Source organism: Vulpes vulpes, chromosome 7 (genome assembly GCF_048418805.1).
Source record: "Vulpes vulpes isolate BD-2025 chromosome 7, VulVul3, whole genome shotgun sequence".
Taxonomy (NCBI): domain Eukaryota; kingdom Metazoa; phylum Chordata; class Mammalia; order Carnivora; family Canidae; genus Vulpes; species Vulpes vulpes.
Window position 1 is genome coordinate 9,974,894 of NC_132786.1, and position 27,691 is coordinate 10,002,584.

At 43.2% G+C, this 27,691-nt stretch overlaps 1 protein-coding gene across 2 annotated transcripts in view; it reads left to right on the plus strand.

Moving 5' to 3' along the window:
• The window catches only part of ZC3HAV1 (zinc finger CCCH-type containing, antiviral 1), a 61,866-nt gene that overhangs the window by 13,721 nt on the left and 20,454 nt on the right, over window positions 1-27,691 (plus strand). Inside the window, exons 2-9 of one of the 2 annotated variants that reach the window (XM_025982146.2) lie at window positions 5,350-5,485; window positions 9,527-9,779; window positions 13,704-14,483; window positions 14,938-15,036; window positions 15,839-15,937; window positions 16,937-17,060; window positions 19,101-19,275; window positions 25,071-25,191. In XM_025982146.2, coding sequence (XP_025837931.2) covers window positions 5,350-5,485; window positions 9,527-9,779; window positions 13,704-14,483; window positions 14,938-15,036; window positions 15,839-15,937; window positions 16,937-17,060; window positions 19,101-19,275; window positions 25,071-25,191 — 1,787 coding nt within the window. The remainder of the gene's footprint in view (window positions 1-5,349; window positions 5,486-9,526; window positions 9,780-13,703; window positions 14,484-14,937; window positions 15,037-15,838; window positions 15,938-16,936; window positions 17,061-19,100; window positions 19,276-25,070; window positions 25,192-27,691) is intronic. The other variant, XM_025982147.2, reaches the window with a different exon arrangement.

Here is a 27,691-nt window from a genome sequence, read left to right on the forward strand (position 1 = left end):
CAGGGACCCAGCCAGCAAGTGTGTGCTAGGCGGGCCATTCTGCCAGACATGAGGGCCTTAGGTGAGCTTGGAGAAGCCTAGAGACTCAGGGCTCCAGACAGAACCATTAGGCTGCCTGGTGGCCTTTATTTAGAGGAAACGTTGACTTCAGGGACCTTGGACGTGGCCTCTTCCTCTTCCTCAGCTGGGACAGATAGGACCATTGCTGCATCTAGCTGTGACCTGGAGAGGGGCCGGGTGCTCTTCTATGATCCTCATTTGGCCGTCAGAGGGGTGCCATAGTCTTGGCACCCAGTTCAGGATGACTGGATGGAGCTAAAGGGAAAGTAAAGGTTCTAAACTCCTTTCCAGTCACAGTTGTCATGTATCTCTGAGACAGGTGGAACCTGCCTCGCAGGGGGGTGTTTGTTTCAACGAGGTTATCGTCAGCTCCAGGGCAAGGGGATCATTGTTGGCACTGGCCAGTGGAGTGAGAGGCATTATAGTTAAGGGGTCTCACATTCATCTGGCGATGGGGGGGCCTGGGCCGGAGGCTGAGTCCTCCCCCTGCTGTAAGTTCTCTTGAGATTCTTCCCACAGTGGGAGGAGTGTTAGGGTGGAGTCTAGCCCAGCTGCTGAGGGCTCTGGGGGGGTGGAGACTGTTGGGAGCAGTTATGGGATCACAGAACCCCAAAACCAGCTGAGAGAGCTGAAGTCAGCTTTATCCAGGAGTGCCAGAGACCTAGAAGGGACCGCCTGAGGAAATGGCTCGGATGGAGGCTGTTACCAGAGCCTGACCAGTGGCCCGTGTCTTCTCTCTCCATGAAGCAAAGTGCAAGGGAGAGCTGGTTGGGGTTTAAGGGCTCAGATGGTAGCAGACACAGTCGTTGATTCTGTGATTTTTAAAAATTTTTAGGAGGTTCCACAGCTAGATCTGAAGGCAATTCCAGAGGGTTTCAGAAATGTCTCATACACAAGCAGCATTTGAATAGCAGCTTCTATTTTTTAAAAGTAATCTCTGGGGATCCCTGGGTGGCGCAGCGGTTTAGCGCCTGCCTTTGGCCCAGGGCGCGATCCTGGAGACCCAGGATCGAATCCCACGTCAGGCTCCCAGTGCATGGAGCCTGCTTCTCCCTCTGCCTGTGTCTCAGCCTCTCTCTCTCTCTCTCTCTCTGTGACTATCATAAATTAAAAAAAAAAAAAAAAAGTAATCTCTGCACCCAATGTGGGGCTCAAACTCATCAAGAGTTGCATGCTCTACTGACTGAGCCAGCCGGGTGCCCAGAGTAAATGACTTGTAAAGATTAATTCGTGGAGAAAGACTTTTATCTAGATGTTTACATTAAAAACATTATCAGCTTCAGTAAGATAATTTTGCAAAGTTGTTTGCATTTCTGCTTATTAGTAACAAACAACTAAAAAATAGTGGCAACAGATAAATGTTTAATATTTTGGAAATGAAAGAAAACTATTAAAAGGAAGATTTTGGGCAGCCTGGGTGGCTCAGCGGTTTAGCACTGTCTTTGGCCCAGGGCCTGATCCTGGGGACCTGGAATTGAGTCCCACATCAGGCTCCCTGCTGGAGCCTGCTTCTCCCTCGGCCTGTGTCTCTGCCTCTCTCTTTCTGTCTGTGTCTCTCATGAATAAATAAATAATTAATAAATAATCTTAGAAAAAGAAAAGAAAGATTTTAATTCTCTATAAGGAAAATAGAACTTGAATAAATGGAGAGAGTTTCTGTTCCAGAATCAGAAGATTAATTAATGAACTTAAGATGGCATAATATCTGATCTAATTTCTGGAGTTAACATAAATTAGATTCTCAATATGATATTTTCCTGGAAATTGACAAAACCATAATAATTTCTATAGAGAAAATGATAGGTAAGCACACTAAAGAGTTTTTGGAAAAGGAGCAAACCAGTGATGTGACAAATTACTCTGTTAATATTTAAAATATTGTGCAAAGGAGATTTAAGTTGTATTAGATTCAAAGCAGAACAGTAGATTGATAAAATCGCAATAGAGATTGTGACAGTTCTAAATCGTTTACAAGATTAACGCAAAATAGTCCAGGATAACAGAATAAAAAGAAAAGAATCCTATTTAATAGAATTATTATTGAGGGGTGCCTGGGTGGCTCAGTCAGCTAAGTGTCCGACTCTTGATTTTGGTTCAGGTCATGATCTCAGGGTTATAAGACTGAGCCCTGAGGCGGGCTCTGCACTGGGCATGGAGCCTGCTTATGATTCTCTCTCTCTCTCTCTCTGTCTCTCTCTCTCCCTCTGTCCCTCCCCTTCCTTCCTTCCCCTCTTAAAAAAAAGAACAGAATTGTTATTGAGAAAAGTTGATGTAAAGCATTTCTGTCCCTTTCTGACACTACTTGTCATGATAAGCTCCAGATGTTTTAAAGAATTAAAGCTGAAGATATCTCTTTTATAAGTGAAACAAAATGGTCTATTATATTTATCCCACTATGGTGGAGGAATTGAAAGGCAAATTGGAAGGGTCTGATTATACAGAAATTCAGCAACAATGGGCAGCCCAGGTGGCTCAGTGGTTTAGCGCCGCCTTCCACCCAGGGTGTGATCCTGGAGACACAGGATCGAGTCCCACCTCGGGCTCCCTGCATGGGGCCTGCTTCTTCCTCTGCCTGTGTCTCTGCCTCTCTCTCTCTCTCTGTGACTATCATAAATAAAATTAAAAAAAAAAAGATTTTATTCATGAGAGACACAGAGAGAGAGAGAAAAAGAGAGGCAGAGACACAGGCAGAGGAAGAAGCAGGCCCCATGCACTGGGAGCCTGATGTGGGACTCGATCCCGGGTCTCCAGGATCGCGCCCTGGGCCAAAGGCAGGCGCCAAACCGCTGCGCCACCCAGGGATCCCTCATGAATAAAATCTTAAAAAAAAAAAGGAAGAAAGAAATTCAGCAACAGCAAATTAATTAAAGTTCTCAGTAGAAAGGGAAAAAATGCAAAACTACTTGAAATAAATAAGGCTGGTAATGATTAATTTTTAAAAGTATAAAGACAGGGGTACCTGGGTGGCTCAGACAGTTAGACATCTGCCTTCAGCTCAGGTCATGATCCTGCTGGGGTCAAGCTCTGGATCAGGCTCCCTGCTCAGTGGGGAGCCTGCTTCTCCCTCTCCCTCTGCTGCTCCACCACTGCCCCCGCCCCCAGCTTGTGCTCTCTCTCTTTCAAATAAATAAAAAAAATTTTAAAAAATAATGAAAGTATAAAGAACAACTATAAATCTGTCAGTAACCATTCTCTACTATAGGTAAACAGTTAAAGAATGTAAACAAATAGTAAAGATGTAAGGAACCTAAGGAGTAAGTAGGGAAATTTTTTTTTTTTAATTTTTTTAAATTTATTTATGATAGTCACAGAGAGAGAGAGAGAGGCAGAGACACAGGCGGAGGGAGAAGCAGGCTCCATGCACCGGGAGCCTGATGTGGGACTCGATCCCGGGTCCCCAGGATCGCGCCCTGGGCCAAAGGCAGGCGCCAAACCGCTGCGCCACCCAGGGATCCCCAGTAAGTAGGGAAATTAAGCATCAAGCCAACATTTGGGAATATTTCAGTCTTGTTAATAAATTAAGTGCAAATTAAAAGCATAAGTCTATTTTTTACCTACTGAAGTAGCAAAAGTGATAAAACTCCTTTTTAATGTGTTTGCAGGGAAACAGACACACTCAGATTGCTGGTATGTTTCCTGGAGAGCAGTAGATCAAAATGAAACAAGCTGCCAAGAAAATTACTGTTCTTTGAGGCAATACTCCCAAAGGAATAAATCTCAGGAAAATATTGTAAAAGATGGAAGGTTATTTGTAGAAAGGCGATCGTAGCCACGCTACCTATGTAGTGAAAATCCGGCCATTACCTAACCACCTTATAATTTGATGATGGTTGTACAAACTAGAAAGTATTAATATCCCATCATATTAATAACCACTAAAACCATAAATCTGAGGACTTTGGCAATAATTGTAGGTAGCATACATAAGTTAAAGAATGGAATGAGTTTGTTATGTGGACTCTGGTAACTGCCAAATTACATTTGCTTAATGAAAACAACATTGCTATCAGGGTTTCTCAGTGATCTAAATCAGTGCTTCTTGGACCTTAATGTCATTAAGTCATTGGGGGATGTTGCTGAATGGCAGATTTTGGTTCAGTATAACCAGGCTAGGGCCTGAAACTCTAAATTTCTGACAAGCTCCCAGAGAGGTGATGGTGATGCGATAGGTTATCCCACTATACTTTGGATACAGGAGACCTAGGTCTCTGCCAGCGAGATGGTAGCCACTAGTCATGGGTGCTATTGAAATTTAAATTTATTAACTTAAAAAAGTAAAATAGAAAATTAGTTCTTAAGTCTTACTAGCTATATTTCAAGTACTTGGTGGCCATATTTGGCAAGCTCAGATTATAGAGCAATTCCATCATCATAGAGTGTGTTCTCTTGGACAGTGTGGACCTAGATCATCAATGTCTTAAAAGGAAGGCATTATTATCTTTTTCTGTAGAGTTGTTTGAAACATACAACTAAGAGCTCATTCTATTCCTTTCTAGTCACAGATCATATAGGTATACATTCGTATATAAGATATAGAAATAAAGCAATGAATAATTTTGTATCATTAAAACATTTGATAAATGAAGTCTCTTTTCCCATTAACCTTTATTTTCAGTCCACAGATGCATGTTTTTTTTTTTTAAAGATTTTATTTTTAGAAAAAAAAATTTATTTTTAGGTAATCCCTGCACCTGACATTGGGCTTGAACTCACAAGTCTGAAATCAAGAGTCACATGCCCTATGCACTGAGCCAGCGAGGTGCCCCAAGTCCATAGATATATTATCCTAATTATTCTTTGTCCCTCAGTGGGCAATCATTTCCAATAAATTTATTTCACCAGTTTTTTCCCTTTAGTAATGTATACTAGAGGAGATACTGTTTAAAGAAGTATTGCAACAATTTAAAATATAGATGTGTATAATTTGTGGGGAAAAAAAAACCATCCCCAGGGACACTTGCTTGGCTCATTCAGTTGAATGTCCAACTCTTGGTTTCAGCTCAGGCTGTGATTTCGGGGTTGTGGAATTGAGCCCTCTGCATAGGGCTCCATGCTCAGTGGAGAGCCTGCTCGCTGCTTGCCCACAATGTGTGCGCACTCTGTCTCAAATAAATAAACAAATAAAATCATTAAAAACAATTCCTGTATGCCCATTAGGTGTTTCATCAATTTATATTTTTAAAGTGTCTTCTTTAGGCAGGATTCCATACCAAAGGATGTGGGCCCAAATGATTTGTTTTTCTTTACTTCTGTGAAGTGGAAACACTGACAATTGTTGTTTTCTTCCAGGAATTTGTGCAAATATTCTCATGAGGTTCTCTCAGAAGAGAACTTCAAGGTCCTGAAAAACCATGAGCTCTCTGGACTGAACAAAGAGGAATTAGCAGTGCTCCTCATCCAAAGTGACCCTTTTTTTTTGCCTGAGGTAAGTTGTGATTCCTTCGTTATAAGCCACAGAGACAATATTATTGGCAGTGTTGTGTCATGGATGGGTTGGAATAGGACCATAAAAGACTCAAAATCACCACCCAGGCTCTGCAGATAGCAATCAACAGGTGGCTGTTGCTAAGTGACCTATAGATTCTAGCAATTTCCTTCCCATTTGAGGTGATCTGAAGATACAGTATTAGAACTAGTTGATGCTGTACATCTAAGTAGCTTCCTGGAAGGAGATGGTCTTTTTTTTTTTTTTTTTTTAAGATTTTATTTATTTAATCATGAGAGACACAGAGAGAGATTGGCAGAGACATAGGCAGAGGGCGAAGCAGCCTCCCTAGGACTCCCGGGATCATTACCTGAGCCAAAAGCAGAGGCTCAACCACTGAGCCACCTAGGTGCCCGAATCTAGTAGGTTCTTAATTGCTGACCTGCTTCCCAGAGAATGGAAGAGATACCATGAATAAATAAGTGAAATCTTAAAAAATAAAAAGAACCTACTAGACGTTGCTGTTGCTGAGGGATCCTAGAAGAACCTATTGACAAAATCTCTGTGAGGGCCCTCTTACCATCCTTTTACCATGTAGAGAGTCCAAAGAAGAGAGTGCCTTTTCGTTGTAAGAATTGAGTACTCAGGGATCCCTGGGTGGCGCAGCGGTTTGGCGCCTGCCTTTGGCCCGGGGCGCGATCCTGGAGACCCGGGATCGAGTCCCGCGTCGGGCTCTCTGCGTGGAGCCTGCTTCTCCCTCTGTCTGTGTCTCTGTCTCTCTTTCTGTAACTATCATGAATAAATAAATAAATAATTTAAAAAAAAAAAAGAATTGAGTACTCAGAATTAGTGAGTGGGGTGGGGAGGTCCATGCCTGGTTTACTTTTTAGCTAATAGCTTGTTTGCCATTTACCACTTATCAGGGCTGAGATTGTAGATGGGGAGACTGCAATGTTTACCGGACTAGAGGTCTGAGGAGCTGGTTCCTATAGTGGAAAATCGACAAGAGCATTGGTAGCATGGATGTGTATTTGAAAAGGCTGGGCAAGAGAAGGCTCTAAAGGGGTGTCTCAGGGGATCCCTGGGTGGCTCAGCGGTTTGGTGCCTGCCTTCGGGCCAGGGCATGATCCTGGGGTCCTGGGATCGAGTCCCATATTGGGCTCCCTGCAGGGAGCCTGTTTCTCCCTCTGCCTGTGTCTCCGCCTCTCTGTGTGTCTCTCATGAATAAAAAATAAAATCTTAAAAAAAAAAAAAGTCCTAATTCTGCTACCAACTACTTCTGTGATCACGGACAAAGCATGTAATCCTGGGTCTCACTTCATTTGATGTTTTACATTCGTTCAGCTAACATTTAGGAGTGCCTGCAGGTGGTAGGCATGGAGTTAAATCCTGAGGGCAGCTGTGGACAAGACACATTCCTGCCCTAACACCTGAAAGTGTCCTCACTTTTTCACTTTGCCTTGACCTGTGAGAACATAAAAGCATCAGGCAAACCAGACTTCTTGGTTTATACGCTTGTAAAATTTAAATGTGCTTATTAAAGGTAGAAATGCTGTCATTTGCTCTAGCCTAATAAAGGCAGGAGCACTCTTACTTATTCATTAGGACAGTCCTAGGATTGTTAACCAGAGTATCATTTGTGAAGCCGCTAATTATTCTTCTTCTCCCAGGGCCTTGGTTTTGGAACTTTAGTGAGCATCAGAATCGCCTAGAGGGTTTGTTGAACCAGAGTGCTGGGTCCCACCTCTGGGGGCTCTGACTGTATATGGAGAAGGGTCTGAGGATTTGCATTTCTTTCTTTCTTTTTTTTTTTTTTTTTAATTTATTCATGAGAGATATATAGAAAGAAGCAGAGACACAGGCAGAGGGAGAAGCAGGCTCCATGCAGGGAGCCAGATGTGAGTCTTGATCCCGGGACTCCAGGATCACGCCCTGGCTGAAGGTGGCGCTAAACTGCTGAGCCACCGGGGCTGCCCTGGATTTGCATTTCTGATAAGTTTCCAGGTGGAGTTGACCCTGCCAGTCCAGGGACCACACTTTGTTGTTGTTTTTGGTTTTTTGGCTTCCTTTTTGTTTTTTAAAGATTATTTCTTTATTTTTTTTGAAAGAGAGAGAGAGCCCAAGCTGGGGGAAGGATGGGATGCAGGGCTCGATCTCAGGACCCTGAGATCATGACCTGGGCCACTTAGGTGCCCCCAGGAATCACACTTTGAGCCCTGGTGGTTCTAGAGCCTAGAATCTGTGTAGTAGGCTTCGTGGCAATGATGCCTGTTTGAATCAGGTTTTTGAAGTTGTCTGTGTACCTAAATGGTCGTTGCTGGAGTCTGATTCTCATTAGGGTTAGGGTTAGGGTCAGGGTTAGGGTTAGGGTTAGGGTGTACCTAAATTGTCGTTGCTGGAGTCTGATTCTCATGTCATTGCCACCCAGAGAAATCACAGTGAACCAGGCTGATCTGATGTACTCAGTGTGTTGAAACAATGTATACATGTTTTGATCTTTAGGATTCTTTTATGTAGTGATTCAAACATTCGCAGCACATTTTATATTTTACACAATGTATTTACATATATTATTATTTAATCTGCTCAATAACTTGGGTTATGTGGACAGAGCAACTATTTTCCTCCTTCACAGTGAAGGAAACAGAGACTGGGAGTAATAATTCAGGTGAGGTCCCCACAGCTGGTTCTGCGCCTGTGGACTTTAAAATCATATGGTCTGGTCTCTGGGACAGTATTTCAGTAAGAAATACTTATGCCTTCTTTTTTTTAATATTTTATTTATTTATTTTACATAGAGAGAGAAAGAGAGAGGGAGATCACACAAGCAGGGGGAGCAGCAGCATGCAGGCAGAGGGAGAGGGAAAAGCAGGCTCCCCATGGAGCAGGGAGCCCATGGTGGGGCTAGAACCCAGGATCCTGGGATCATGACCTAAGTTGAAGGCAGCTGCTTACCCTACTGAGCCACCCAGGCCCCCAACTTATGCCTTCTTTTCAGCAAGGACTCTATGTCTGCAGAGCTAGCTGGGTAGATGTATCTATTTAAATAGGAATATGAAAATTACCTTCTTTAGTTGACCTTTTAAGAGACTTTGTCATGTTTTGCCTAGCAGAGACAACGGTTGCGGTAAGACCCACATGTCCCTTTTTTTTTTTTGAAGCTTTTTTTTTTTTTTTAAGATTTTATTTATTCATGAGAGAGAGAAATCACGAAGTAGAGAGGCAGAGGGAGAAGGAGAGGCAGGCTCCCCACTGAGCAGGGAGTCCGATACAGGGCTCTATCCCAGGACCTAGGATCATGACCTAAGCTGAAGGCAGACATCTAACTGACAGCCACCCAGGCGCCCCTTTTTCGAAGCTTTTATTTATTTTTTATTTATTTTTATTTTTTTTGAAGCTTTTTTTTTAAGTCCTCTCTCCACCCAACGTGGGACTTGAACTCACAACCCCCAGATCAAGAGACACATGCTCCACCATCCAAGCCAGCCAGGTGCCCTTCACATGTCCCTTTAATTGCAAAATGACTTGATAGTCTTCCTCCTTGGGGTTCCTTTGTAACATAGGGCTACCTTTGGGTCTTATTTGGTCCTATCTGTGGCTGGCCATGGCCATCTTATTTTAATTCTTCCAGTTATTAAATTCGTGTTTCAGTTAGTTTGCAGGCCTCTTCTACTGCAAATAAATTGTCAGTTGAATACGGGATGCCTGGGTGGCTCTGTGGTTTAGCGTCTGCCTTTGGCCCAGGGCGTGATCCTGGAATCCTGGGATCAAGTCCTGCATCAGGCTCCCTGCATGGAGCCTGCTTCTCCCTCTGCCTGTGTCTCTGTCTCTCATGAATAAATAAATAAAATCTTAAAAAAAAATCAGTTGAATACAACTCATCACAGGTTGTGGAAGACACATATATTTTTTTCCTTCAGTAGATCTCTGCTTACAGCTAACTTTTTTGTATACGTAGGCTTTCCCTAGTGAATATGTGGCAGGTGCGGGAAGGTGTATTGTCTCTGGCAACATAGTTGTCTCTGTTTCTCTCTTCTGCAGATATGCAAAAATTATAAGGGAGAGGGTCGAAAAGTTATTTGTGACAAGTATCCACAGTGTGAAAGGCTCCACATCTGTGAGCACTTTACCCGAGGGAATTGTGGGTATGCCAACTGCCTCAGGTCCCATAACCTGATGGATAGAAGGGTGCTGGCGATCATGAGGGAGCACGGCCTGAGCCCCAGCGTGGTTCAGAACATCCAGGACATCTTCAACAACAAGCACAGCCGAAAGAAACACTCCGGGTACAGAGGTACATGCTTTCTCCTTTTTCATTAACAGAAGAAACAGAAATCACAAGGGAAGTGTATCTTTACCTATAATCCTTCTACCTCCCCATGTCAAGCTATTTTTGCTTGCAGACCTTGTCTCTATGGATACGTAATTTTTACTTAATTATAATCACAGTATGTATGCAATTTTGCAATTTGATTTTCATGCTAAGCACTATCCACTTACCCCAATTTGTTAAAATGTTTATAATTTTTCTAAAAGCTAATCATAAAGCTTTTTTCCCCCCACCAGCTGTTAACATTTTGTCCCAATAACATTTTGTTGCGATTGTTTTGTCACTTTCTCTCAGTATCTGTACACATATCCACACTGATACACACACACACATAACATTTTTGTGGTTAGAGCATTTGAGGTATGCAGTCATACCTCCACATCTCTATATATAAACATGCACTTCCTTAATAAAACAAGACCACCCTCTTCCATAACGACAATACAATTAATACAGGAAATCTAGCATTAATGCAAAACTATACACAATTTAATTTGCAGTCCTCAGTACTATTTCTTTCTTTTTTTTTTTTTTAAGATTTTATATATTTATTCATGAGCAACACAAAGAGAGAGGCAGGGAGAGAGGCAGAGACACAGGCAGAGGGAGAAGCAGGCTCCATGCAGGGAGCCCAACGTGGGACTCGATCCCGGGTCTCCAGGATCACGCCCCAGGCTGCAGGCGGTGCCAAACCACTGCATCACCGGGGCTGCCTCTCAGTACTATTTCTTGAAAAATTTATTCATTTTTACCTTTTAAATTGTCTATGATATAACATAAAATTGACCCTTTTAACTATTTTTCAGTGTACAGTTCAGTGGTATTTCAGTGGTATTACGTTCACACTGTTGCCGGCCACGACCACCATCCATCCCCAGAGCTTTTCCATCTTCCCAAATGCATGCTATGTACCCCAGTACACAATGACCCCCTTCTTTGTGCCTGCACCTGGCAACTGCGTTGTATTTTCTTGTCTCTATGAATTTGACTTCTCCAACATCCTCATAGAGGTGGAGTGATACAGGATTTATATTTTTTGTGATGAGCTAATTTCATTTCCATGTAATGTCTTCAAGGTTCAACGCACCTATGTGATAGCATATCCTTCCTTTTTTTAAAAAAGGAATATATACAAAATTATACATATAATTTTTAAAATTGTGGTAAAAATATACATAACAAAATTTACCATCTGAACCATTTCTAAGTGTTCAGTGGTGTTAAGTACACTTATGTTGTTTTGCTTTGCAGCCCATCTCTAAAACTCACTTTATCTTGCAGAACTGAAACTCTATACCTATGAAACAATACTCATTTCCTCCTCCCCCTCAGCCCTGACAACCACCGTTCTACTTTCTGTTTTCATGAAGACGAATTCTCTAGATACCAAATACAATTAGAATCGTATGAGATTTGTCTTTTTATGACACTGGCTTATTTCACTTTGCATAACATTCCACTGTGTGTATATGCCATGTTTTGTTTATCCATTCATCTGTGGTTGGATACTTGAGTGGCTTCTACCTTTAGCTACTGTGAATAATACTGCTGTGAACATGGGTGTACAAATATCTGCTTGAGGCCTTGCCTTCGATTCTTTTGAGTATGCACCTGGAAGTGGAGTTGCTAAATCATGTAGTCATTCTATGTTCAATTTTTTGAGGAACTGTCATCCCATTTTCATAGCAGCTCCGCTATTTTGTATTCCCGCCATCAGTGCTCCAGGGTTCCAGTTTCTCCATTTCCTCACCAATACGTGTTATTTTCGATTTTCAGGTTAACAGCCATCCTAATGAATATGAAATGGTCGGTTCTATTCCTTAATCATTTTCACATTGTTTAATAATATCAACACTTGCAATTTTTTATGCCTTTCTGAAATGGATGTTAAAGAGGTGGATTTTATTATTTATTTATTTGTCAAGATTTTATTTATTTATTTATTTGAGAGAGAGAGCACAGAGGAAGCAGGAGAAGGAGAAGCAGACTCCCCGCTGAGCAGGGAGCCCAGTGCAGGGCTGGATCCCAGGACCCTGGCATCATGACCTTAGCCATAGGCAGATACTTAACTGACTGAGCCACTCAGGCACCCCTTTTTTAATTTTTAAAATTTTTTTAAAGTTTTTTTTTATTTATTTGAGAGAGAGAGAGAGCATGGAGAGAGGAGGTGAATTTTACAAAGTGGATAGAATATATAATTTTAAGATTCTATAATACGTAATAAACAATTACACTTCTTTATATTTGAGAAATGCTTTATAATTAACCAGGAATTTTTTCACCCAAAATATCTCATCGTTCTTCCTGATGGCAAAGCCATGAAGACAGGCATATTATTAGCCTCAATTGATTAAGGAGACTGAGGGTCAGAAATATTAAATGACTTTTATTTTAATTTATTTTTTAAAAAGATTTTACTTATTTATTCATGAGAGACACAGAGAGAGAGAGGCAGAGACACAGGCAGAGGGAGAAGCAGGCTCCACGCAGGGAGCCCAATGCAGGACTCGATCCCGGGATCCTGGGATCATATCCTGAGCCAAAGGCAGAGCTCAACCGCTGAGCCACCCAGGTGTCTCTTAAATGACTTTTATTGTAAGCAGTCTTAAATCATTTTTACTATGAATAAATAGAAGAGATGTTTTCAAGGCCTCACACCACTAGATAGTGGCAGAGCTTACGTGTTCTGCTCCCTCATCTGGTGTATTTTCTCCCACATTGTAATGCTCTCTGAACAGGGGAACACCTGGAGGGATGTGTTCTGGTGTAGTTTCCCAATATAAATTCATGGTATGTGAGAGAGATCTTATGTATTATCCCTTCTGGTTAATTTACTTGATTAACTATTTTGTTGGCAGGAGAAGGATGTTTGCTTTTACTCTATTACCCCTGCCCTTTGAGTTTGGAAGAGAAGGGCCCTCTTCCTGCCCTTCCCCACACATATAATAGCCAGCTTATATACCAGACATGCACACACAACACACATACACCACATACAGGCATACATACCACACACTTGTACACACCACACACAGACACACATGCATTCACACCATACATGCATACATACTTCATACTACACGCACATCTTACTGACGTCTCACACACGTACACTGCATATGTACATCTTATACACATATACACCTCATGTGTGCATGCACACCCAGCACAATACACACCACACATAAATGTGACAGACGTGCCTACCACACATACACACTTCACACGCACTTGCAAGCACCCGTGCCCACTCCTCTCCTTCCCTCCTCTTCCCCAGGGACTCATCAACTTTCTTGAGAGAGGCTAATTCTTCTTGATATCTCTCACCTAAGCTTGGATATTTGGGGACTAGATGAAGAACTCTGGAAAGATTTCTAGTTTAAATGAAATCAGACCTTTTTACTGTGGTTTCATTTTTATTTTAATTTATTTCTTGTGTGTGTGTGAATCCTTAGTTTGTTGGGGGACCTTCGACAACATGGGCAAAACCTAAATGACTTGGAAAATCCTCCCTGACCTGCACTAGTCTGCATCTCCATTCCTCAGAGTGGTGAATGTTGACGGGAACCAGAGCATAGTGGACACCCCCAGCTAAGAGCCTGGGGGTTTGGGGTTACATCCGAGGCCCAGGAGAGAAGTTGAGACCAGCCAGGGTCACTCTGACTCTCATCCTGGGCCATGGGGGGGGGGGGTGTTTCCTGCTCTGCTAGCAGAATAGCAGATTCCTCCTTCATCTTTAACACCCTTCCCAAGACTTTTACACACCAGATTGGGACATGTGATTTTGATGGAATGTAGATCACAAACTTGGAAAAGCTGAGGAGGAACAGTGGCGAGAACCCAAACGTGCTAATGCTCATTCTCCTTGTTTGGTTTTTCTTTTCCTAGTTCCTCCCTCCTATCGTAGAGACAAGACATACAGAGGTAGAAGCAAGAGCAGAGACCGATCATTTCAGGGCAGTACAGAATTTCTTCCATCTGCTCCAGCTCCTGCTCAGAAGTCCTGCTCGTCCAGTCCAGATCCAGTGGGCCACAGGCCTCCCCTGGATAATGTGCCTGTCGAGGATCTGGCCCACAAGTTTGGGCGTCTGGGAAGTCAGGATTGCCCTCAGCCTTCCCCGGTCTCACCTAAGGCCAATAGTCTCAGAGGAACAGGTCCAGTGGGAGGAAGCCGGCAGTTTTCAGAGAACGGCAGTCCAGAGGATCTCTTTTATGGGCATCAAGGTAGCATTTTCTTTCCTTCTGATTCGACACCTGCCTCCAACCGGAAGGGCCCTGACTCCTGGCTGAATGACAAAGGCACCAGTAGAGAGTCTGTGTTTTCCTGGAGTAAGGCCACCTCTGGCTCTGTAGGTTCTCTACAAACACCTGAAACCATAACCACCAGAAAGAGCACAGGCCTGCCTTCCCCAGACGGCGTGAGCGCCGAGGCCAGAGGTAGCAATCAAAATGCCCAGTATTTCCTGCTTTTTAATTATAACGTTGATGGAATGGCCACGGATGGAACTTCCGCAAGATATGTTTACAAAAAAGATTACAAAACCACAACCAGAGGACAGAGGGAAAAATCGTTACCTCGGAATCAGGACGCGGGAACTCCTCCCTGTAATGTCCAGACCACTGGCACAATTATGGGTGGTGATGATCCAGCAGCGGCACCTGCTAACGGTAAGGTGAAGCCACCTTGGGCCAGTAAATCTGTCCATGGCACACCAGACGGCTCTAGTCAAGTTGTGGGGGGAAGCCCCCCAGTGTCAATACTTGTGCCTCTGGTTTTGACTTTTTTTTTTTTAAAGATTTTATTTATTCATGAGAAACACACAGAGAGAGAGATAGGCAGAGACACAGGCAGAGGGAGAAGCAGGCTCCATGCAGGGAGCCCGACATGGGACTCGATCCTGGGACCCCAGGATCACGCGCTGGGCTGAAGGCAGGCAGGCGCTCAACTGCTGAGCCACCGAGGGATCCCCTGGTTTTTACTTAACACTGACCTTCAGAGGAGATAAAAATGCATTCTGCTTTGGGAGTCAGAACCTGGACACCCTTGTCCTGCCGACACCTCAGGAGACCACAGTACAAGTGCACACTCGGTTTGAGATGCCACTTTCCATGTCCTCCTCAGGCACCAGAGCTGCAGCCTATGCAAGCCATGGTCAGAACTCTGCCCAGACCCCAGTTAGCCCTGCCAGTGACTTTGCAAGGACCCCAAGATGTGCTCCATGTAAGTCACTGAGGGACGAAGCGGGGGGCCAGGTCTTGTGTCTGCTGCAGAACAGTTACGGCTGGTGGCCTCTCTCTGGACATTCCCCAGTAGTCACTAAAGGGCAGAGAGTTGGAGGGTTTGGTTGAGGGGTGATACTGGTGAGGAGACTGACCTGAAGGCCAAAGTGCCAACAGTTGAATCATGGGGAGTTAGCTGCCACATTTCCTGAGCACAGGAGTAGTTTAGTCATGGTTTAAAAAATAAACATAACTCTCACATGACCCTAAGGTCCACGTTTGCTTTTTTGTTAAATTTAAATTCAATTTGCCAACATCTAGTATTAACACCCAGTGCTCATCCCATCAAGTGCCGTCTTAGTACCCATCCCCCATGCACTTCCCCTTCTGCAACCCTTCGTTTGTTTCCCAGAGTTAGGAGTCTCTCATGGTTTGTCTTCCTCTCTAATTTTTCCCCACTCAGTTTCTCCCCCTTCCCTTACGGTCCCTTTCACTAGTTCTTCTATTTCCCCATATGAGTGAAACCATATGATAATTGTCTTTTTCCGATTGACTTACTTTACTCAGCATAATACCCTCCAGTTCCATCCACGTTGAAGCAAGTGGCAGGTATTTCATCCTTTCTGATGGTCCATGTGTGCTTTTATGGAGGGGCTGTCTAGGCTCTCACGAGCAACACGTGAATTTGCAATTTTCTTAAACATGGAGCCAGTTACAGATACTCTTTCCCATTATGAGATCCGGTTCTCTTGATTTTTGGTCTAAACACTAAGATCAGCATACACACACCTTTTGTTTTATAGATTCTGCATTTGACGTTGGTAGTACTAGCTCTTCCAGGATGGATGACTGTGACCCACAGGAAATTTGTCTTGACCACCTGTGTAAGGGTTGTCAAACTGGTGAGTAACTTAAGGGCTTTCTAGAAGCCAACATTTCCTGAGCATTTACTGTATGTTTGGTACGTTGCCAAGAACCCTAGGTGTATTGTCCTTAAATGTCCTATCAAGCCTGGAAGTAAGTTCTATGGTTAACCCATTTTAAGATGCGGAAACTAGAGGCACAGAGAGCTTAAGACCTCACATACACAAGTGGCCAAGTTGACTTTTGACTCTCAATTGCCCACCCAGCCTGTGTTCTTTGCCCCGGTATAGTATTATACTTTCTCCTTTTGCAGTTCAGTTTCAGGTGCAATATTATTGTACTTAGTCAAGGACCCATCTTTTCATATACTAAAAGCAAACAAATGAAAGACAAAAAAAAAAAAAAAAAAAAGCATCCAGCCAACATGCTTTCACAGTTCATGTCCTGTCGCACAATGATGCCAACTTTTTTTCAGTGGGTTTGTGGTCGAGGTGGCATCAAAGCACCCACTAATGAGAAAACTGCATAAGATAAGTAGATACATAAATAACCTAAGTACCAACTGGGTCCTGAGTACTGGCTAAGGGGATACAAATTATAAGTCAGATCAGGACAGAGTGAGATGAGTGAGGGAATCTTTCTGGAAGAACCGAATCTTAAGCCAGGGCTTCAAGAAAATGCATACAGCTGTGGACACTAGAGAGTAATTTGTCTCCATGTACCCCTTGGGGGTGCAGGAGGGGTAACCATACATTTGTGATGACGTCAGATTTCCATGTGGATAGAGTGACTCTGGGGAGTGGGGAGCTTTGTTTTCTGGTGAGTCTCTATTAGTGACAAGGGAAGCTGGAGCTATGGGGCGGTGTAGGCAGGAATCAGCATGGGCAAAGGCATAGACTGGAAGGAAGTGTGCTCGCATGCAGGTGCAGCATGGCGGGAAAGGCAGCCCTAGATGGGGGAAAGGCAGCAGTGAACTTGGTTGAATTGGTTAGAACCGCCACTCAACAGACCCTCAGACTTCCTCTCTGTCTTTGTAGAGAACTGCAACAAAGTTCATTTCCACCTGCCCTACCGCTGGCAGATGTTCTTTGCAAACACCTGGATGGACCTCCAGCCCATGGAAAATATTGAGAAGGCCTATTGTGACCCCCAAATCCGCATGTAAGTTGGTGGCCAGACTCTGGCTTTTGAGATCCACAGCATCATCAAAAGAAAGCATAGTGCTGGGCATATGGCAAGAGGAAAAAAAAATTTCCTTCAGAATCCCATTCAAGTTTCAGGTAATTCTTGAGATAAAAAATGGCAGATGCCTCCTAAATTCATGAAGGAAAACAAAACAAAACAAAACAAAAAACACGAGCCAGATTTGAAGTCACAAAGAACCTGGCCGATATACTAGGGGTTCTGAGACTCTTTGCTGACTCGTGTGATATGAACAGTTATCCTCAGTGTGTCCTGCAGAAAAACACATTGCAGAGGTCAGTTTGTAATACTGTAAACTCAGAACAGGACTATCATAAGTATGGTGATTATAGGTCAAAAGAGCCTCTGGCTTAATTTGATAGCTATAGAACACGAGTTGAGTAATTTCATATAATTCTTGTGCAGAATGTTGTTGTCTACTTGAGCATTTTATGTCTTTCTTTATGTTTGCTATTTTCTCTATCTTGGAGGTATCTAAGGGGATACCTTATATTTCTGTTTCTGCCAGTGATGAACTGGGTGATACCACATATGACTATATTTATAAGGTGCATCCTAGTTTTATAAAGTAAGTTCTTTTTTTTCCCTTATTCCCTATGCTGTACTTTTCATCCTCGTGACTTACTTATTTTATAACTGAAGTTTGTACCTCTTACTAACCTGTTCTGCCCATTGTCCAACCCTCTCCCTTCTGGCAACATTAATTTTGTTTTCTGTATTTATAATTCTGTTTCCTCCATCTCTTCTTCCTTCTCTTCCTCTTTTCTTCTTTTTTCCTTTCTCTTATAAGGAAATTTTGTGTATATATTGGAGGGAAGGATTGCGTACATTCCATCGTCTTAGAGTGAATTTTTGGTGGAGATTCTGTGTTACTGCATTTTGCCACTAGAGGGTAGCATCAGCCACTTTCTTGTTTGGAGGTGTGTCCCTCCTCCCCCCGCCTCACCCCCCAGGTAAATCTGAAGCTGGCTTCTTCCTCAACTTCTCACTATTAACTTTTGGGGCTACATAGTGATTTTGTTTTCAGGAGGCAGTTTAGCAGCATTCTTGGCCTTTATCCACTGGATTCCTGTTGTGATAACCAAAAATCTCTATCAACATTGTTAAATGTCCTCTGCGGGACAAAACTATTCCTCATTGAGAACTACTGATTTAGTGGGTGTTTCTTAGAGCAATAGTTTTCAGACTTGTTGGTCTCAGGACCCTTGTATCCTAAAATACATTGAGGATCCCAAAGAATTTCTGTTTCTGTGAATTATAGCTGTCAACGTTTACCATATTAAAAATCAAAACCGAGAAAAATTCAGTATTTATGGATTCATTGAAAAATAACAATAATAAATTCATTACATGGTAACATAAATACCATATTTTTATATAACTATGCTTACATAGTTATAAATAGTTATATGTAATAGCTATATATGTACATATAATTAAATAATAACTTTTCCAGAATGAAACCAAGATATTCCCTCAGAAGAATGGACATTGTTTTATACTTTGGCAAAACTCTTTCATCTCTTGTAGAATCACAACATCATGTAGCCTCTGGCAGACTCCATTGTGCACCTATGAAAGTATGAAAGTGAAAAGGCAAATCATGTCTTAGTGCTATTATGAAAATAACTTCCTGCAAAGGTCTCAGACCACATAGTGTAACTAATTAAGTGATAATATTTGAGAAAACTTACCTACATGAGTTTCTAACATTGAGCCAATCCTTTGTTTTGTGGGCACATTTTATCCTGACATATTTGTTGAGGATGGATTATATTTTGTGACATGATTAAATCTATGGGTCAAGTAACTTACCCATCCTCTCTGCATTTCAGTTTTTTTCTTCTTTGGTGTATAAGACCTGGAGTTGTATAAAGAAAATTTGAAGTTCCCTGTCGTCTCTAAGATCTTAATTCTGTGCTTTTGTTAGGGAAGATCAGATTGTAGAAGATCAAGTTCAGAAAAGTACGCTGTTAACTTTCAACTTTTCCCTCTCAGCTTTTCTATTGGAAATAAAAGCATCGATTTCCAGAAAATGACTTGTAATTCTATTCCTATCCGACGCATCTCCACGCCTTCATCTGTCACGACGCTGACCAATTTTGTCTTTGCCACAAAATGGATTTGGTACTGGAAGAAAGAATCAGACATATGGGTTCAATATGGGGAGGAGGTAAGTACCATTCCTCTTTGTGGAGGCTCCAGATAAAACTAATGATAAAATCCAAAAAAAAAAAAAAAAAACTAATGATAAAATGCTTGATGCCTAATTGGTTACCCATGGAGCACCGATATAGTAGAGGAAGTCATACTTTTTCACGTTATACACAGCTTTATTTGCATTTTTCTTAGTAATCATCTACTCTTTTTTTTTTTTTTTTAAGGATTTTATTTATTTATTCATGGGACACAGAGAGAGGCAGAGACATAGGCAGAGGGAGAAGCAGGCTCCCTGCAGGGAGCCCGATGTGGGACTCAATTCCCAGACCCGGATCACGACCTGAGCTGAAGACAGATGGTCAACCACTGAGCCACCCAGGGGCCCCAGCAAGTGTCTGCTCTGATTGCTGTCATAAGTGACAGCATCTATGAATTATTTTCAGTACCCTTCTTTCTTCATGATCAGGGACTGAGGTGGAACCTTGAGCTAGCTTCCTCTGTGTTAGTTTGTAAATGTACAGAGACTACTGCTTCCAGCCAGTGGAGCACAGCAGGCAGGGTGAGAAATCAGAAGACTGGTAGATGGTCATTAGGATTCTGGATTCAGATGGATTTGAAGGCTGGAACTGGCTTACCCACAGAGGGACACAGTAACAGACCATAGAAGTTCAGATAAGCACGGCTTCTATCTAGTGTCTCTTCCTCTCTTTGATTCACAGGATTAAATTGAGAGAGAGAGAGAGAGAGAAGGCAATGAGATGAGAGCGATAAGAAAGAAAAAAGGAAAGCGAGAGATTAAAATGAAGCCAAAGCCAGGGTGCCTGGGTGACTCAGTTGGTCAAGCGTCCACCCAGCTCTTGATCTCAGCTCAGGTCTTGTTCATGAGTTCAAGCTCCGTGTCAGGCTCGCTGGGTGTGGTTCTACTTAAAAATAAGTAAATAAACAAAAATTGAAGAGAAAAAAAAATGCAGCCAAAGCTGAAGCAGGACAATGAAATGCCAGCAAAAGAAGCTGATGGGCCCTGAGTTTGGCTGTGAGCCGCCTTGCTTCCAAAGCACACAGAGAAACGCCATCTGTCAAGGCTCACCTGTGCCTCTATGGGACGAACACACCAATTCTTCAGGAGAAGCATTGCTTTTTTCTGTTGGTGGAGCCTGAGGAAGACCTCTCCTTTGGGGCTACAGAGAGGAGAGCACATATGCTGCAGCCAGTGAGGTCCTCCCCATGAGCCCTACTGACTCCACGTAGTGCAGTGGTTACCCCACTGTCCTAGCAGCACATCCATGCCATCAAACAACCGTTCACAGAACCCGGATAGACAGACGGGAGTAGAGCAGAGCTGCCTGTGGCACGGGGGAGAGGGGCTCAGAGCCTGGTCTCTTGGTGTCTGTCCCCTTTGCTCTTTTCTCTCCTGTGGTGGCTTGTGGAGCAATATGGTGTGACAACCCCCCTGACGTTGAGCATCGTACAGGTTGTTTCCATGGTCAAGCCAAGGATGATGTTCAGAGGGCAGTTCTGTAAACGTGATCCTGTGAGTTGACTGTGGAAATAGATATTATAAACTCAATTAGCCTTGGTTAAAATAAAAATAAACTATATGCTTCGGTGGTTCATGTGTCAAATACTGGCAAATACTTACTTTTCAGTAAGAGGGAAGAAGGTTGGAAAAGATTTGCATTTGCGTGACCTCAGGGGTCCTGGAGACCAAGGAAAAATGCCGGTGGGGAATAGATGATATTTAAACGTACACAAATTCCATTGCTCGTGTTCCCTAGTAAAATATCAAGCAACTTCCGATAAAGCTTCTTGATACAGGGCACGTAGGTCAGTTAAGCATCTGCCTTTGGCTCAGGTCATGATCCTGGGGTCCTGGGACCTAGCCCTGGATTGAGCTCCCTGCTCAGAGGGGAGCCTGCTTTCCTCTCTGCCCCTCCCCCTTGCTCGTGCTCTCTCTCTCAAATAAATAAATAAAATCTTTTTAAAAACGCAACAAACTACTTGATACAAAGTTCTCCATGGGACATTCAATCTGTGTTAAATGCAAAGTCCTAGAACATAACTTGGAACTTGATGCAAACACGTAAAATGTTGTTGGATTCATTTAATCTGTGGCACATGTTCTGGGTGATTTGAATAAATTATTATAGTCTCATTATTTAGACCCATTATTACATAAATTTGAGTTGGCTCTTCTATTTAAAAAAAAGAAGGAAAACAGGCCATAGGTTTAGTGTTTTCCTTGCTGTCTGTCCCAATGACATAAAAATTGGTTGTTCTAGGAGATTTGAACCACAAGAGAAGGAGCAGCCTGGTTTCTTTCAGAGTTCAGTGTGTATGGATGGGTCAAGTCTGCAGCTCTTTGATAGCCTGGTTTGATCCAGTGTAGAGGTTAGAATATTTGGAGAGAAGAGTGGACTGCATAGCCTTCAGACAGGGAGAGTCCTGCAGGTTTTATTTCTTGTAATTGAATTTTTAGTAAGAGTTGGGGTAGCTAAGATTTCTGGGTCAGGAACCTCCCTAGTAGAAACTGGGAGAACAGCTTTTGCCAGCCAAGGGTAAGTACATATGCTTTGACTGTTAACTCTCTGGAATGTAGACTTGATATCATTTTATGGAAATTAAGGCACTTAGCCAGGACTTGTCCCTACATAGATGGTAGGCAGGGAGAGGATGTGGCATTGGAAGAGTGATGGTTGAGTAGTTGGGCAGGTGGGCAGCAGTGGTGCAGGACAGAGTGACAGCAGGAGTGACGGCAGGGCAGGTCTTCCTGGGGTTTGCATCAGGCAGTGCCTGCAGATCTAGCCCGCAGAGATGTTTACTAGCTAGGAGCTGAGCTTAGTAGCTCTGATAGCTGGTATTGAGGGGCAGGAGTCCATGGATGAGAGCTCTAGAAACCAAGATCAAGGCAGTCATGTGGGAACAGGACAAAAGCCAAGACTTGGTTACTGCAGTGGAGACACACATTCACGTCTTTAGGGAGAATAAGTCATTGAGGGCTCTACCACTCATCATTACTCCGTCACTTATTCAGAACTGGAGTACAGTGTGAAGGAAGGGCCTGAAGCACGCTAGGCTGTCCAAATGCTCAGGCACTGGAATTGCCTAGTCCTGTCCAGTATGACAACCACCAGCCACTTGTGGTGGCTATTTCATTTTATTTTTTTTATTTTCATTTTTTATTTTTTAAAGATTTTATTTATTTATTCATGAGAGAGAGAGAGAAAGAGAGGCAGAGAAACAGACAGAGGGAAAAGCAGGCTCCATGCAGGGAGCCCCAGGTGGGACTTGATCCCAGGACTCTAGGATTGAGCCCTGGGCCAAAGCCGGAGCGAAACCGCTGAGCCACCCAGGGATCCCTTGGATATTTCATTTTATTTTATTTTATTTTATTTTATTTTATTTTATTTTATTTTATTTTATTTTATTTTATTTTATTTTATTTTGTTTTGTTTTGTTTTGTTTTGTTTTGTTTTGTTTTGTTTTATTTTGTTTTATTTTATTTTGTTTTGTTTTATTTTATTTTATTTTATTTTATTTTTTAAACTTTTTATTTATTTTTTAAAGATTTTATTTATTTATTTATGAGAGACACAGAGAGAGAGAGAGAGGCAGAGACACAGGCAGAGGGAGAAACAGGCTCCACGCAGGGAGCCTGACGTGGGACTCGATCCCAGGTCTCCAGGATCAGGCCCTGGGCTGAAGGCAGAGCTAAACCGCTGAGCCATCCGGGCTGCCTGGATATTTCATTTTAAACTTCAATTAATTAAGTTTGAATAAAATGAATACTTCAGTTCCATGGTCACACTCATCATATATAAGTGCTCTACAGCTACATGGAGCTAGTGGCTATCATATAGGAAAACATAGAGGATGTGTCCAGTGAAATGTTCCAGAAAATTCCAGGGGACAACCCTGATCTAGACCCAAAAGCCTTGCCAGCAAAGTCCGGCCCTCAGGCTAGCAACGTGGGCACCCTGGGAGCCCTTTGGGAGAATTAAATACCCTTTCCCTGAATTTGTATTCTGTGATCTGCTTTTTAACTGGATTCCCAGGTGATTCACAGACAAATTAAAGTTTGAAAGGCCTGGCCTTAGAGTTTGTAGATTATCCTTCCAGCCTGGAACTGGCTCTGCTGAGCTGGCCTTCGGATGTCCCATAATGTCAGCTGTCAGAATGGGAAGTTAGGGGACACCTTGGTGGCTCAGTGGTTGAGCATCTGCCTTTGGCTCAGGTCATGATCTCAGGGTCCTGGGGGAGCCTACATCTTCCTCTACCTATGTCTTTGCCTCTCTGTGTGTCTCTTGTGAATAAATAAATAAAACCTTTCAAAACAACAAAAAAAGGGAAATCAGGACAGTGATTTGAGATGGCAGCCCAGAGTCCCCAGAGGTGACTCACTGCCCCCCTGTGTTTGTAGGCATTTGCCCACATCATCTGCTCTTTGGGGTCCTAGGAAGGCACGTGGCTCACCCGCACATCATCTAATCACGGCCACCTCATTTCCTCCTGCCCCCTGAGGATGCCAATCTCGTTTACAATTAGCCTGGTGGATAATGTCCCAGCAGCTGTTGCAGCAAACCTCTTCATGGTGTGACTTAGGATCTATAGCTTAGAAAGTTCTACTAAAGGTAGCTTTCTTGTCACTTCCACCTGTTTGTCCCATTTCTACTTTTGAACCCCTTTCTCGTTTATTCCCACTTTGCACTGTGTAGACATCTGCCCTCACCATATTCCTCTCCAGGCTGAAGAGACCTAGTTCAGGCCCTTCTCCATCCAGGACATTTCCTTCGGAGGCTTTCATTGCGGCCCCCTCCCCTTACATCCAGCCAGCATGTTCACCGGGGAAGGGGCAGAGGTGTAGCTAGCTGAAAGCTGCAGAGCCCACAGTCTCATTAAAGGGACAGGGAGCCTCTCCCTGCCACCAGCTGAGAATTTGCTGTCATTAGCTCCTCCATTCTAGATCATAAGCAACGAGTGTCTCTTCGCCATGAAATATCTGGAACCCGTGCTATTAGGGCTTACATCCGATCTGCCCTGGTCTGCCACTCCCTGCATTAGCGTGTGGACCATGGAGTGGTGGCCTAGCTTGTGTCTGCTAGAATCAACACTTACCTTTACCCACTCATCCTGATGTTTAGACCCTTTGTACAGACCTTGAGAGCAGAGATTGTATCCTTAACATTTGTGGGGTGGTGTTCTGTGCCTCTTTCTTAATAGCCACAGTGAGTGGCAAATCCAGATGCTTTTGCAGTGTTATTGACTGACTGGGGGATCGTTCCATTTTATTTGCTTACTCTGGTTCAGGGCAGAGAAGAGGGAGGTCATTTACATTTGGACAGCAGTACACCCACTGGAAACTGCATTCTCACATGTGATATCCTAAAAACAGCTACCATGTTCTACTCGATGCCAGAATGTTGGATTCTGTTAGACAGCAAGGGCAGACATGATTTCTGTACCGTGGGTGTCAGTTGCTCTGTACGCTAAGGTCATATTTTACAGAAGGTATAAAAAGGATATTGCAACGAGCTCCATTTTTCAGGCATCCCCTGAGTGTATAGTCCATTTCTGCAAGGTAGACGGTTGTCTTCTAGCTCCGTGATGGGGATACTACAAGAGGATGTGACATGGCCTCCACCTGGCAGCCTTTACAGTCTGGTTTGGGAGGCAAGATGCATCCCAGTTCAAATCCCATGGCTGAAGTACAGTTGTATAAGACATATGATAGAGATTTCTTAAAAGCCTACCCTGAAGTATCTTTATCTTTATCTTATTTATTTATTTATTTATTTATTTATTTATTTTTAGGCTGGTAATGAGGAAGCTTCAAACATCGACTCTTCCTACCTGGAGTCCTTCTTTCTATTGTATCCAAGGGGAATTGTGCCATTTCAGGCGGGTTCACGGAACTACGAGCTGAGTTTTATAGGTGAGACTTCTCATTTGGCAGTGGTGCCTGTTATTCGAATCTGGCATGTGGTGGGAGTGGGAGCAGAGTGGAGGTGCATGCTGTACCCAGGATCACGATTCTTTTTAGTAAGGTATGAAGTATGATGGGGTGGAAGCCAGTGGCTGTCAGCAGAGGCCTGTGCTCGAGAGCCTTGGCTCTGACCACATAGTAGTATGTAACGCAGGGAACAGCACCTGGCCTCTCTAGGCCACTGTTCTCTATGAAATGAGGGCAGGGGATGAAGTGGTCTCTGAGGGGTACTTCTAGCTCGGCCATTCTAAGTTTCTGATTCTGGATGGGCTCTATCCCAGGCCGAGGCAGAAGTTCAGGGGCTGGTGACTCCAGTAGAGACCTTGGTCCAATGGGTGCCTTCAGAATTGTAGAACCTTACTGTTCATTTTGGGCTTCATCATCTAGATTAGTGGTTTTATCCATCACCTTTTCTAAAGACTTTGCCTTCCACCATGTTGATTTGAGCTCCACGGGAAGGCCGTCAGCTTAGCTTCTACCAATCTATTGTGTTTAGTAAGAAATCAGGGCAGGAACTGGCCTCCCTCCGAATATACTGTCTCACCAGCTGCACCCTGGCACACTTCATTGCATATGGTCAGATAGTTGTCCTTTCAGGATCCCTACAGGTGCTTTGAAAGAGGTAAAGAAGACTTTCTCAGGTCCTTGACATTCCAGGTTGCTTCGGGCCCTGTGCCAATTACTGTGTATTAAGTAATGTAGCTTTGAAGGACATCAGACCAGCTGCTGTATTTTGGAAAGCAATCTGGTGCTACATATCAAGAGATATTAAAATATGTTTGCTTTGGGGCACCTGGCTGGCTTGGTCAGTAAAGCATGCGACTCTTGATCTCAGGATTGTGAGTTCAAGCCCCATGTTGGGCATGGAGCCTACTTAAAAAATGTTAAACTATGCTTGCTTTTCATTCTCTTAGGAATCTTTCTAAGGGAATAATTAGAATTCTGGTGAATTCACCAGAAGGAAAAGGAAAGTGATGAGCATGAAGATTTTTAGTAAAGCCTATTTGACATACTACAGTAGAGGTATGTTCTTTAGGGTAATAGCATAGTGACCAAACCAATTAGGTATTAAATTTTAGTAGAGTATTGGTTAAAATTTTTGATTATGAAACCTGCACAGTAAAAGCAAAATTTAATATTGTTAAGTGAAAAAGGCAAACCTCCAAATGTATGTTTTTGTGCCTTTCTTTTTAGATGTTGTGTTCAAATGAAAAGGTTTTCTTTTTTTTCAAATGGAAAGGTTTTTTTTTGTTTGTTTGTTTTTTAATGTAATATGGGTGGGGGGGCAGCCTGGGTGGCTCAGCGGTTTAGTGCCTGCCTTTGGCCAGGGCATGATCCTGGAGTTCCAGGATCGAGTCCCATGTCGGGCTCCCTGCATAGAGCCTGCTTCTCCCTCTGCTTGTGTCTCTGCCTCTCTCTTGCTCTGTGTCTCTCATGAATAAATAAATAAAATATATTTTTAAAAAAATGTAATATGGGGACACCTGGGGCTCAGCAGTTGAGCATCTGCCTTTGGCTCAGGGCATGATCCCGGGATTCAGGATCAAGTCCCACATCAGGCTCCCTGCAGGAAGCCTGCTTCTCCCTCTGCCCGTGTCTCTGCCTCTCTCTGTGTCTCTCATAAATAAATAAATAAATAAAATCTTAAAAATCAATAAATAAATGTAATATGCATGGTAAATGCAACAATGTATGCATGTGGACCAAGAGCAGAAGAGAGTAGGAAGAAACAGAAATCTCTTCTGTTGGGGACGCTTGGGTGGTTCGGCAGTTGGGCGTCTGCCTTCGGCTCGGGACATGACCCCGGGGTCCTGGGATTGAACCCTGCATCGGGCTCCCCGCATGGAGCCTGCTTCTCCCTCTTCCTGGGTCTCTGCCTCTCTCTCTAGGTCTCTCATGAATAAATAAATAAAATCTTAAAAAAAAAAAAAAAGAAATCTCTTCTGTTGGATGGTGAGATTAAGAATGGCCTAAATAAATTTTTTTTCTTTGGATATTATTCTATTGCTTTGGCAATTTAAAAAGGTGATGGAGGGGATCCCTGGGTGGCTCGGCGGTTTGGCGCCTGCCTTTGGCCCAGGGCATGATCCTGGAGTCCCGGGATCGAGTCCCGTGTCGGGCTCCCGGCGTGGAGCCTGCTTCTCCCTCCTCCTGTGTCTCTGCCTCTCTCTCTCTCTATGTCTATCATAAATAAATAAATAAATCTTTAAAAAAAAAAGGTGATGGAGTGGGGAGAACTAATAATGTACCTTGTTCCCCAAATCTGAAGAAATTTGCCTGGCAATTTTGTTCACCTGGTTCATAGAAACTAGTCCAGAGCAGTTTGGGTATTCCAGGCAATTTCCCCCCATTTCTTATATTCAGACATTCATTAAACTAGTATTGGAGTCGCAGCTCTGCCCTGTTCTAGATGCGGGCAGCAGGCAATTTCTGAAAGCGATAATAGCTC